This window comes from Nothoprocta perdicaria, unplaced genomic scaffold, assembly GCF_003342845.1.
Source record: "Nothoprocta perdicaria isolate Ctin4 unplaced genomic scaffold, notPer1 scaffold_42, whole genome shotgun sequence".
NCBI lineage: Eukaryota > Metazoa > Chordata > Aves > Tinamiformes > Tinamidae > Nothoprocta > Nothoprocta perdicaria.
The window spans coordinates 4,601,541-4,615,030 of NW_020455666.1; the positions used below are offsets into that span (position 1 = coordinate 4,601,541).

Here is a 13,490-nt window from a genome sequence, read left to right on the forward strand (position 1 = left end):
TAGTAAAAATGGTAACATGGCAATTGTGGACCTTGGTCTTGACTGCAGTGATCTGCATAGCAGGCACCGGCAGCAGCACTCAGGCCAGGAGACTGTTGGCGCTCTGCTGCTGAGGGTTTGCACACACGCACGTGTCCAAAGCGCTGTTGCGGTGCAGGTTTGCCTCCCATTCACTGAATGAGCAAAAGGAGCCCAATAATTGCATTAGGGTACCCGTGTGAGTTAGAGGTGCTGAGAACACTTTGCAGTATTAATAAAAAGCTAGGTATAAAAGCTGTGAGCCAGACAGGTAGTGGAGGTGGAATAWAGGGTGTGACAAGTGGCTTTATTTTTTATTTCTATCAATAATTAGTGATGATTTTAATGCATACTAAATTTCCCATACTGCTGAACAYGGTCTGTAGTGTGTGAGCTTTGATAAAGTGTCTAGGATTCCCAGTAATTCTCTAAAGGAAGCGAGCRAGCTGGGGGCTGTTGTTGCTGAGCTGTGACTTGAAGCAGGTAAAGATCTCTTCATGCAAAGACCAAGTTAGCCCTGCACCTGTCCTGCCTAAGAGCTAGCGTAAGAATTGTGCTAAACCCAGGCGGGACAGGCACAGCGGCAGCCTGCCCTCCTCTTGCCTCGCTGTCTCTGAGCACTTGTACATTTCTATGTGTGTTTTTAATGTACCTTTTCAGAGAGCTGCATAATTCATTAGATGGGGTTTGTCAGCCATGCGCGTTCTGGCAGCTTTGCCCGGAGGTAGCCGAGCACCTGGTGCCCCGGCCGCGGTTCAAGCTCCCCGCTTGGCGCTCGCCCTTGCGCGGCGCTCAGCCCGGCGCGGGTCGYTCCAGCTCCCTCGTCCCGCCGCCCTGCGCGCCTTTTGGCACCTCCCGGTTGCTTTTCCGCGGCGGGTGCTGAACCGCGGCTTGCTCTTCCAAGCGGCCCGTCGCGTGCGTGCAGGAGAGGCTACGCGAAGCCCGCAGGTGCGGCGCGTCCTGTGTGGGCAGCGTGGGGGGACCCACCTGGGCCGCGGAGCCGGCGCGCGCGGGATGACTCAGCCCGGGGCTCCGCGCCGCCCCGCGGGGGGCTGCAGCGCAGGGGAGGGCGGGCTGGAAAAGCCTCCAGCCGGGAGCGCGAATAACTGGAGCCGCCCTCCGGCACCATCCCGGGGCGCTTAAGTTGCGCCGCGGCGCTTTCCCTTGGCGCTCACCGCCCGCTTCGCTCCGCGCGGCTCCCGCAGACTTTGCGCGCGCCGGGCAGGCGCGGGCGCCCTTCCTCCGGGCCGCCTCCTCCCGGGCCTGCCTCCCGCTCGCCCTCCGCGCCAGCCCGTTAAAAGGAGGCAGCTCCGCGGCGCTGGAGCAGCGTGCCGGCTGCCGCGATGCGGGATGCAGGCTGGAGGCTGCCGCGAGCCAGCGGGCACCGCTAGGCACCCTCCCCTGGCCAAGGGAGCAGTCGCTGCGAGAAGACGGCCTGCCCGTGGGGATCGATAATCTCCTTTCTGGCTGCCGAGGGCACCTGGGAGCAGCTCTAGGTCACCGAAGTAACTCGGGCACTCTGCTGACTGCGGAGTTGTAAAGAACTGCGTGCAAGTGGCTGCAGTGGTGCTGGGAAACGCTTTGCTGTTACCAAGGACACAATAGTTTTCAAGTCATTAGAGCGGCTCCTCTGCTCCTCTCTGTCCATTACCCAGAGAGGGTCATTCCTGGGAGGGATGAGGATGGAGCTGTGATTTCTTCGAGTGTTGCTTTGGTGGGGGGGAGGGGGGGGCAAGGGAGGGAGCAGAGGCTTTAGGGAGCCAAACCCACTGCTGCTGCAACTGGCTTCACTCGAATCTCCCAAAGTCTTTCCAGGCACAGAGAGGCACCATGCCAGAGACTTGGAATCTTCTTCGGGCTTTTTGKGGGGTCTTCTTTATCTTCTGGACAGCCTTTAACACAGCTTTAGTGGATGTGGTTGGATCGGAGCAGCAGATCCCCTTGTCTGTGTAAGTGTTTTCACGCTTTTGCTCTCGGGATCATGCTCAAGGGTTGGAACTAGATTGCGGAAGTTATATTTTATTGCAGATTTATTTACCTGTTTAAGGCACCTTTGTGCTTGTCAGCTGTCTGGAGCCATGTTCTTTAATCCATGCGATGCCACTTTGGTTTTATTGTAAAGTGCCTGTGTTGGAGGATCTGGCTGTAGACGCTTGTGTTTACTGAAGTTGGTGCTTAACTCATTCTCATATGAGAATTTATCATCCTCAATCATTCTCCTATTCTACCTGCTACTTTCCTCTCAATGAGTATCTGTTTGCATGGTGCTAAAGCCTATTTCTTTTCAAGTTGATTCTTGAAATTAAAAAAGTGCAGGTCAGGTAGTTTGATCTGAGGCCCTTGCGCTGGCAGAGCTTGTGCTTGTATGTGAATAGTTATGCTCAGCTTGTGCTGTGCTGAGGTTCCTTAGTGATCTATTTAATGCAAAATTGCTTGCATTCTTCTGAGTGCAGCTGAAGCTGTTAGAGCCTGTGTTGCTTGCTATGACATGTGTATTACATTTCTTCCTCTCTCTCCCTCTCTCTTCCTCCTTTTTTTTTTTCTCTTCTCTGTCTCTCCTTTCTCCTCTTTCCCTCCTCTCTCCATCTTCACAGYGTGAAGCTGTGGGCCTCAGCATTTGGTGGGGAAATCAAATCTATTGCAGCCAAGTACTCGGGTTCGCAGCTCCTGCAGAAGGTAAGGATCTCTTCAGTCATAATAAGCAAGCTGTTTAGCAGATAAAATGGAGGCAGGTTTATTTTTTTTCCCTTTAAATGGGAAAGCAGAGCAGTGCATCCTTTGGTCCAAGGTCTCTTTCTGCTTTGCATGCCGGTCCCTGGTGACMCTTTGCACTGCACTATCTGGAGACTCATGGATTCAACTGGCTTATTTTTTTGGTTGATGTAGAAAGCAGAAAGTAAACTCCAACATCTTTCTTGAGAAGTCGAGGTTCAAGAACGGGGGACTGCGGCTATTTTGTCTGGCTGCCGCATTGTGCTGGTGATGTTTCTGCGTAGAAACAGCTGCTTCTCATGAAAAATGTTAACTTGGTTCAAGGACCAGAATTTTAGTGCATATTCTGTTATTCTTTTTACCCTGTGCTGCATGCGTGCAATTCTCTATATCAGAAAAGAGGGCTGCCCTGTTGTTTGTCATTGCCGCTGTTTTTACAATCCCATTATTCCCCAATCATCTCAACCCAGTGCTGGGATGTATTACATCATTACAGATAAGAGGAATGAATGTGGTTATCTTCCTGCTCAGCTGCACAGCTGGGTAATGAGCTAGTGAAGTATTGCAAAAACTTGAGAAATTGGTCTAGGACTGCATAATTGGGGTAGGGGGTAATGAAAAAAGCAGATTTGAGTATTAGACACATATCAGGGACTGCATCTATTCTAATTTAAATATGCAACCTATATTCAAGTTCCGTGTTCTAGATAGCTTACTTTTGTAGCAGAAAAAAATGAGCATGTTAAAAAGATTCTAAGATTACAGTTTTGCAGCATTTAATATATAATCTCCAAAAGAGATAGGAAAATGGCAAAAGCACTGAGGCATTTTCAGACTACAGAGTTGCCAAGACCACTCATTCAACCCACTAGTTAACTTTATGCTGCTATTCAGATGTGATTGTAATCCGGAGTAGCATTTTGTTTTTGGTCTGTTTACAAAGGAAATTATTCCTTCAGATCATAGTGTTTATTTAGAAAGTCTCACCCCCATTTAAAAATCATGTGATGGATGGTATGTGTAACAGTTCAAACAAAAAGCTTATGTTGTCGATTTAAAATGAAGGAACTAACCTAATGATTACACATGAATTCCTTAGCAATATCTATTCAGTGTTGTATACTCAGGATTGAAAAATATGAACTTCATATTAAGCTAAAATGTTTTCCAATTAGGACCAAAAGCGTTTGAGTTCTATAGCTTTTGAAGGCCACTAGACTAAGTATGTTTGATAGATTTTTTTAATTATTATTATCTGAAATGCTAGACTCTGGGTTTATAATAATTCTAGTTCATGCTCTGTAAAATCTGTGTAGCTTTATGTCATCAAATTTCTTCTGTGAGCTCCATTCATAAAGAGAACRTTTAGATTCTGCATGGTTTTTATTAGTCTTTGGTCAAATATTGTTATAATATTTTAGCTCTTAATTGGGCCCTAACAAGCAGGTTGTTTAATCCAACCTTGGAACAATTCCATTCCTTAAAAAAATCGTTTTTTATTTACTAAGCATAAATGGAGGCACTTGCTTGCAAAACGTGGAACATGCTGTGTGTTTTGTAGTGATGTTAAAATACACAAAGAAACAACAGGAAATCTTTAATCATTCTCCTTTTCCTCATAGTAGATACTGCTGTCATCCCTTCTGTAATGTGTTTGCCCTCTGAAGTAGTAAGATTTCTTCCTATTGGTGGTTGTTATTGCAGGTAATTGGAAGCTATTCATTTTGCCTTTTCATCAGCATCCTTTCTGCTTCACTAACAAATCTGTTCCTGTTTTTGAAGGTAGATAGTTTGTGTTGATTTCAAGCTATTTAATTTTTGTTTTGTGCTGTTGTTGGATATTTCATTAGAGAGCGAAAGGGAAAAGACAAAATGCAGCTATGACAGGTATTTAGAGCAACCTTAGTTGGTCTTCACATCCCCTAGCTTTTCCTTTTTGTCTGGCTGGAATTTGGAGAAACCCTAATTGCTTTTTAGTATTATTTGAAGTTCCAAGTGTATTTGCTCTCTTGCATTTGGCATTTTCTACTGCTGACCATTGCAAATGAGTCTGGATGAGAGCTGACTTGCTATTAAGTGTATTTTTTTAAAAGCTTGCGTGAATAAGCGTGCACTAAACTTCAAGATTTGCAAGTATTTTTAAAGCACAAAGTCAGTGGTGGAAGTTGTCGTAACGCTTGACAGAGATCGTGTAGTAGTGTACTAAATGAGAATTTATTTTATTTTTTTTCCCTTCCTTCCTTACTAGCTTAGCATCAAGGAGCCGCTTGCCATTTACCATGAGCCCCTTGGTGATAAGAGCCAACATGCCTTTTTGAAGTCCAGATTCTTCTCTTAAAAATAGTGCTACTTCTAATATTACTAGGTGAATCCATACTCTCTGATCACAAATTAAAAGTGTTGTTAACAGATGAAGTTATAAAACATATACATAATGATGCTAATATGAAGATTACTTGATTTGTTTCATTAGCAAATGTGCTAAGCATCCCACTTTGAGAGGGACGTGTTTCAAACCAAGGCGTTGTTGCCATGCTCCACTACCCACTGCTTTTGCACATTAAAGGTCATTTGACCAGTACTAAAATTTCATTGAGTTTCTGAAGTTATGCGAGGTACTCTGGCAAAGTTTGGGTTTGCTGAGTGTTGGCGTGGATATTGATTTTGGTTATTAGAGTTATTTTTAAATGTTATACTGTGAACATCAAAATGAGTCAACAACACTGCTGTCCTCTTGACTTTTGGTAAGAWGGTTAGGAATATTTTCATCGCTTTTTGAAGTTATCTATTAAAAATCCACTAAACTATGCTTACATTAGCTCAACTGAATATTTTTTATCGTTTTATTGTGTTACCTTAACTAAATATGCTGTTAGGATACATAACATATGGGATATATATTACTCCTCAGATTTGGCTTTAGATGAAACACAGACACTGTATGTATTTCTGACTTTCAGAAATGAAGATGATCGGCTTTTAAGCAAAAYTACTACTTATACAGATTTTTAAAATAATTTATTATTTCCAAAGTAAAGGAAGGCTGCTCAGGGTTCCAAATGCAAATCCAGAAGAAAATAGGCGATATTGTCTGGAAGCTCCTTGATTTAGAAAGGTTTTACAGTTGTGTAGATTTGGCAGTGTTCAAGGAGCTGCTTGGTGCTGTAGAYATGCATGCTGTGCAGCTAGTTAGCAAATGCTTCTGGGGCCTAAAAATCATTTGAAATTTTAATCCTCTCCTATGATGATGTGCACTGCAATGCATCTGAAAAAGTATTATTTTCCCTTATTTTTTCAAAAATCATTTGGTGTATTTGAATCTTGACACTTCTTTAAATGCTTATTTACTTATTTTCATAACAGCCTGATTATGTTTGGTGAGACCTGTGGCAAATGCAAGAGCACAGCCTGCAGGCATAGCCAGACTTCTTATGTACAGGGTGAAAAGCAAGGGTTGGGTGCCAGGAAGGTGCTTGTTTGGGCTGCGATGAGTAGAAACTTGGAGGGCCTGATTTTGGGGAACGCTTATGTTCGCATGCAGCATCCACAGTAATAATTGTGTGTTCAGTCTAATGCTGTAGCAAAGCAATGGTAGTAAAAAATAAAATACATTCAAGAAGATGCACCTTCTGTTAATGTTAAAAATAACTGATGTTCCTGCAGTAAAGCAGCTCTAACCTCGACAGAGTATCAGGTTCTCTCAGGATGCCGAGTGGCTGCTGCTTTCTCAGATTTCTTTGGGAGAGACTCTTCTTCCTGCTGGGCTTTGATTTGGTCCAGAATAGTCAATGTTTTTATTAATATAGGAGAAGATTTGGGAAATAGGTGATGATCTATCAATTTTGCCATTTAAGATTTCTTACCGAAAACAAGCTTGTTGAAAGCTATCTGCTGTTGAAAGCAGATTTTTCTTATGTAAGGCGCTTCACTGAGTCCTCCCTGTTATGTAAGCACTTACTGCCTTAATTTTGAGCAGTCTATAGCATGCATATGCCTACTCCTTCCAGCAAATGCTTCCTCCTATTAGACCTTCTCAGATCGGTGTGCTTTCTCAAAGCATCTCTTTGCATCAGTGTAACATCCGTGTTTTTAAAGATTCAGAACTGCATTTTGTCTGAGCAGTTAGATTTGGTGCTCTGCCTTGACAGTTTTTTTTACAGCTATGGAAATGTCTGTGCAAAATTAGTATAAGAGGGTGATTTAGATCAATTAGCATTCAGCTGCTGTATCTGATTCATGAGGTACATCTATCTTTAGTTTTAAAACATAGAATAGTGACTTAAATTCTTAGAAAAATTTAGTCCGATCATTGTGACATTAATTGCTTTTCTTTGATTTAGCTTTATGATGTTTTTTATGTTCTGGGTCTTTGAGGCTGATTTTTTTTTTTTCTTTGCTTGAGCTGCTAGAAATACTGCTGCCTGCTTTGCAGGGGAAGGCTCGGTAGCATTTAAAGACAAGATTGCCTTGAGGGGCATCAATTGAAACTTTTGCCAGCTGCAGATAATAATTTTAATCCTGCAATAATAATATTGATGCTTTTTCCCCCCATTTAAAAAAGGGAAAGAGCCTTAAAACATTGTTGAGTATATGAATTTAAAATTTTTTGATTTTAAAAATGTTAGCTAGGTGAATGGTATGAAGCTTATCAAAACCTCTATTAACTCATTATTCAAGCTCCTGAAGTCTGAATTTTATAAAATATACATCTCATCACTGTGTTAAAATCAAGCATTAGACAGTAAACAGAAATATACATGAGATTCTTAAAAACATTCTGATAGTTCACAGAAATGATGCTCTGGAAGTTAGAAAGCTTCAACTCTCATCCAGTCTAATTCATACAAGATATGGGCTATGTATCTCAAAATTATTTCCTATGCTAATCTAGTTACTGAGTGTTACAGGGTGTTTTGCTAGACCTCTAATGTGGAGACAGAGGTAAATTCTTCTGGAAGGGCATTAATTTTTTTCTTTAAGAGTAACGAAAAATTCAACATTCATATTCTTCCTCTGTGCTAGGTAGAGAAAGCTCTTTGGCGCAAAACTGATTTTCAGGAAACATTGATCTACATATGGATATAACAGAGCTATCCAATTTACAATCACAGGGTCTCTTTTTTTCCCAATAACAGAATATTTTTCCTTCTGTCTTGTTATAAACTCCTGTTGTTTTTTGGAGGAATTGCCTGTACTTTTATCTGTGTATTCCTGGGGTTGGCATGCACAGCACGATCCACTTGTGTTACTGGAAGTATGTTCTAATGTTGATGTGTAATAGAAGTATGAGATGGTTTCAGTGAGATTGATATGTGTGTTACTCKTTCAATGTCTTTTAATATGGAAATTGAGTGGGCAATCCGACTGGAAAACATTAGATTTTAAAAGGAAATGAATGCTAATTCCACTGCTTAATGCATTTATGACTGTTTTCATATTCTTTATTGGAAAATACTAACATTTCAAGGTTAAGAGCCAGTCTCCATGCAAATTATCTTGACAGTGAAGGTACATAGAGCCATGAATAGATGTTTCATTTTGGTGGTGATTCACTTTTAAGCACCTGCTAATCAATACACTTTCAAATGTCATTACTGTTCTGTAGAGTACAATTTTTTTGTTTGTGTAATAAATGGTTTCACATTGTACAACACAAATTAGGCATTGATAGGACAGACTGTTTTTAAGTTGCTGTAGAAGCTTCACTGAAAGGTCTTCATGAAATGCTTTGATTATATACTGCTTTTGTTAAGTCCCTATTACTCTTATTTGTTTTTGATAGCACCTTTGCAAAACTGCATGAATGTTTTTATGACCCCCATTTAGTATCTGTAATATATGAGAGAGGTTGAGAAAGGTCTTGTGTGTCTTGCYAGAGATGCATTTCGGGTACAAGTGTCTTCTAAAAGCCCTCAGATCTTACAGGTCTCTGTAGAGAGTTACCATTATTGTCATTTGTATCTAGTGCATTGTTTCTCACTAGTCATATTGTGATGAGGCACAAGGAAAGTGCTTAGTGAAGAAAGGCAAGGACTTGCCTGTGTAGGAATGCACGGATATTACAACCAGCATATTAACTTGGGAGTTAAATTCCGGACAGTAAAGTGCCCAGGATATGTCCTCTTTCCCTATGACAGGAGTGAGTTGATTATGTGATTTTAGTGACAACCATGCATAGCATTTAAGATTGCTTAAGTATCAGTCTGAATGGAGTTGGAGGGAATTGTTGGACACCATAGTTAAGAGAAGATCAATTGTTAAAGGTAACATAAAACTTCTAGCAGTGGTGCTCTTGGAAAATGGAGGAAGGAACAGGTGTAAGTTTACAGTGAGGTTGGTGCCTGTATGTGYCAAGTAGTGTGGGTTCAAATCCCATTGGTACTTTTTGGTGGGGAGTGGTGGTGTGTGTATTTGTGTGTGGTGGTGTGTGTGTGTGTTTAGGATTAGCTTAGCAGTAGTTTTGGAAGCAGAAATGGGCAGAATTGTTGCTTCCACTTCTAGGAAAATACTTATATGAGTGAACATGCGTAATTTTGCATAAATGGCCTCAGAGAAACTGAACTTCACTAGCTTCCAGTTATACTTGGGGTTTCCTGCATGCTAGCAGCAGATATTGGCTTTCTTTTGTGTTGCTTTTCACATTTCTCTTGCGCTTACTGCAAGCGAAAGGTTGTTCTCTTCAGTGTGTTCCCTCCTTGCTGGCAGCTCCACCCGTTATAAACTATTACAGATGTGCCAAGACACTGATTTGGAGAAGGGCTCCATGGAGGAGATCAGTGGCTCCATGAGTTCTTGCTACCCCTAATATCTGAACCTGTTGGGAATATTCAGAGTAGATGAGGAACACTTAGTCCACAAAGATGCTTATGACTTGAGACGTTCTACCTGACTTCCAATGTGTAACTTGAAAGGAAATATGGCAACAGCTGTCTTATGCCAAAAAAAAAAAAAAAAGAGAATAGATTTGTTTTCCATAGCCACAGCAGGTGAAACACAAGAGAACCTTAAATCAAAAGAAGTGAAGTAGTCTTTCCTCAAGTCAAAAATTTAATTTTCTTTGCTGAAGGACTAGTGTGGAAATTGTGCACTGAGGCTTTGCAGAATAGGTTACAGAGACATCCATCACCAATAATACAAATGTAGCTGAATTGTCTTGCAGCAGGAGGGTAGGTGGTCCTTTCTTGCGTTGTGCCTTTCTTTTGACCTATTAATTATGAAAGTAATTATTTCTTTTTTGATCTCTGCATCTGTGTACTGCTGAGTTTTTTCTGAAAAGGAGAACATAACTATTTTTATAGTCTCTAGAGTAATTTTCCACTAAAGTAACTGTGAAGAGCAGAACTTTCCAATTTGTCATGGTAGGATAGGAATTTTTCTTCTAGTTTAGGGGTTAAACCAAACTTTTGTGGTCTCCTGGTTGCTTTGCTCTAACTCTCTCTCAGCTACAGAATCTTAAGTGAATTTGGTGTTACACGGAAATGATTTATCAGCTGATGGGTTTTCTGTTTCTTTCTCTCTTTTCTCTTTAAATTATTCTACAATGTGCTTCTTTCTAGCTTTGTGCACAAACAAAGATTTGACTTGCTTCCCTAAAAAGCAGCCATCTAACTCTACACTAATTTTATCTCTGGTGTTTTAGATAAAAAGCATTTTGAAAATGCTATTTGGAAGTCACTATGAAAACTTCGATCAAGACCACAGCATATAGTGTTCTTATTGTTCCTCTAGGTCATATTTTAATGTTTGGCTATCCAGTACACTTGTGAGATTTTATGTGAAACTATTTAAGTCGCTAATTTTTAGGACACAAGATCTACATACTATGGGTATTAAAAATTGATCTATTGGGAACACTTCATTGGTTACAAAATGAGATAATATCTTCTGAAGTGAGTAAGCTGCAAAGATGAAAAGCAGGAATGTTCAAACTTCAGCTTTACCTTGAAGCTAAATGACTATCATTTTATGACAGCTGTGCAAAATCTGACTGCTGAGCTGTTTATCCATGATGCTATCATGCTACATTAATAGAAATTTTCACTGATAATGGAAACGGGTAGGAGGCTAGGAGTAAAGCTTTGTTATGACTTGCAGCCACTGACTATCTTCATCCAGCAGATTTATTGCCTTCTACACACACCGTGCCTTTTAGAATATTTCCTGCTATTACTTCAACAAAGTACAATATAAAAGATGGTATGTTATAGATGGCACTTGAACGAAAATCTGAGTACTCACTTCATGTTTTGGTCTTCCACCTATCAGCACACAAAGTGCAACACAATTTCACAGTAAAAAATATRCAGATGAGTTCTGCCATCCCTTGGAATTTTCTGTGAAAGACACTGAACAGAAAAAAGATAAGACTGGAGCATTTCTGTTGACCAGTTCTTCCTCTTTTGTTAAATAAATGTGGTTTTTTTTGAATATTCCTATTGAATCAAGACAGTGGACTGAGATTCAGCTCACTTTGGCTTCTATTTCTAGGTTTGTGATAGCTGAAACAATATTAAACACGAGCAGGATTTTTACCCAACTGAGGCATCTTTGATTAACCTCTGTAAAATCTGCTTATTAATATTATTTCTTGTTCAATATTTGCTCTGACTTTCTACATTTTAGAAAATTTTGGATCAGGAGCAACAGGTCATAAAGTTTAGCATATGGGGAGAATCAGTTGGTAAAGAACAGCAGTAGCTTGGATATGAGTGTAAAGCCAAGTTCATGGAATGCATCTCTCCCATGACCTGTGAAGCATTCATTTAAAGCACATTGTCTTTTTACTAGTAGAAGGTATTTTTAAAAAATAACTTGTCTTATGCAGCAAGTAGCTATGAATAACTACCAAGTGAACACACAGTTTTGTATTTCTGCTGTTGGTGTTGGGTATCTATCTCTGGCAACAAATGTTTGCCCAGCATCATGCTTTCAGAGGAAATCAAATCCTCCTTTGACAGAGTTCAAAGTGATATACTGCACAGGAATTAAAAACAATATTAAAATCTGCATTTTTTTTCCTTTTCTGCTTTTCTTTTTTGTAGTATTGCTTACTTACCTGGTGCTTGTTTATCCAGCTTAGTTATGCTTTCTATGTAACTACAGTTATGCACTATTGTTCACTCAGTTCTTTAAACTGCCCCTTCCTGATTTTACTCTGAGACCCAGACCTCTTACTTGTTACCAAATCCATTTCGCAGACATCAAATGTGGTTAAATTGTAACAAAGCAGTGTGTTTTATCCTATTTTATCTAACCGATTATTTTTGTCTGGACATGGGCATTGTTGGTGCTATTTTCCGTCGGACAGATGCGTCTGTAATACCACCAGAAGGAACTGACCAGCTAAGAACAAATTATGTAAAAATTATGCAGAAATAGAATGACTAGTGGCTTAAGATTTTAATACATAATGAAGGTATGTAAATAGAAGTGCTACTTTTAAAACAATTTCATTAAGTTATAATGTGTGAACTTTAAAAAGAAGAGTAAATAAATTAGAACCTATCAGTATATTGTGACTATTTTTGGGAAGGGATTATCATTTCCCTAGAAATAGATTTAATATGCTTAGCCAATGTATTTAGTCTAAGGCTATAGTTGTACCTTGGATGGCCTGTTTTAAAATCGTGTCATGATTCCCTTCAAAATTAAATGAAACTTTTCTGTCATAGCTGAGGAGGTGGATTTACAGTGCCCCCTTGACAGGGCAAGACAAATCACAGTATCAGGAAGTGAAGGCAGTCCCTTTAAACAGGTAAAGGAGAGACCATGGACACAGGGAGCAAGATGAACGACAGCAGATCGCGTGAGGGAAAGCAGCCAAGTGGCAGAAGACACTATGTGCTTTTTCCTTTGTGCTTTAGTCCAATGGGAGGATACATTTTTGTGAGTCAGTCAATATCTGTTCCTGGTGATGATTACTTTTTGAGAAATGTGTGTACCTACACATGCACCTATATAAAATTATGTATATCTTACATGCATATATTTTCATCTTTGTAAGCTTAGAAGTCTTTAAATACAGAACAAGTTTGCTTGAACTGCAAACAAGAACAGAATGGAAACAAGTTTGCTGTTTTAAAAGGGTGAATACCACATGATTTCAGAATATTTGCCAAAAGCTAGCGTAGAGGAAATTGCATGATAGGACATATAAATTTCAGTTTAGTTTCAAAAGTCTTTCTAAAGTTGGTTGTTATCAGAAATGTCATCATTCTAATTTTCCTTTTCAACTACCTAGGTCCTTAAATTTGAATACTAATTTTGTACTGCTGAAGGCCTTTATTCTACACAGCCCTGGTGGATCAGGAGTTGAGTCCAAATGCTTTCATAACTTGGGCACTAATGCTCACCAGTGCACTTTAAACATGTTATTAGTGGAAATATATGTTTGCTCAGGAGAACTTCTTCAGCATTACAAGATGTCTAGGGAATTTGGTCTGAGCAAGGACTGTATATAATGGCTTTACAGGTCCTAATGCTGCAGATACATACATATGTATTGAAATAATTCAAATGGTGCTGTATAAAATACATGCATGGCCATGGTGATATGGTTGGACCATATTTCTTTATCTTGATTTATAAATACCAAAGAGTTGCYTAACTAGAAACTCTAGGTATCCTTGATGTATATTCAGAGATAAAGCTGTCTGCCAACTTAGATGCATTAAAAAGATCTTCAATAAAATACATAAGCCAAAAAAATTGTCTTGAAGTACAAATTTCCCATTCTTTACACAAATTTTTAGTGCCTGTCT

At 40.0% G+C, this 13,490-nt stretch overlaps 1 protein-coding gene across 2 annotated transcripts in view; it reads left to right on the forward strand.

Annotated features, from left to right (window-relative positions):
• Positions 1 to 1,809: 1,809 nt before the first annotated feature.
• The window catches only part of CACNA2D3 (calcium voltage-gated channel auxiliary subunit alpha2delta 3), a 347,867-nt gene continuing 336,186 nt past the window's right edge, over positions 1,810 to 13,490 (forward strand). For both annotated transcript variants that reach the window (XM_026046033.1, XM_026046034.1), the window contains exons 1-2: positions 1,810 to 1,967; positions 2,613 to 2,694. In XM_026046033.1, coding sequence (XP_025901818.1) covers positions 1,849 to 1,967; positions 2,613 to 2,694 — 201 coding nt within the window. In that variant the 5' untranslated portion in view covers positions 1,810 to 1,848. The remainder of the gene's footprint in view (positions 1,968 to 2,612; positions 2,695 to 13,490) is intronic.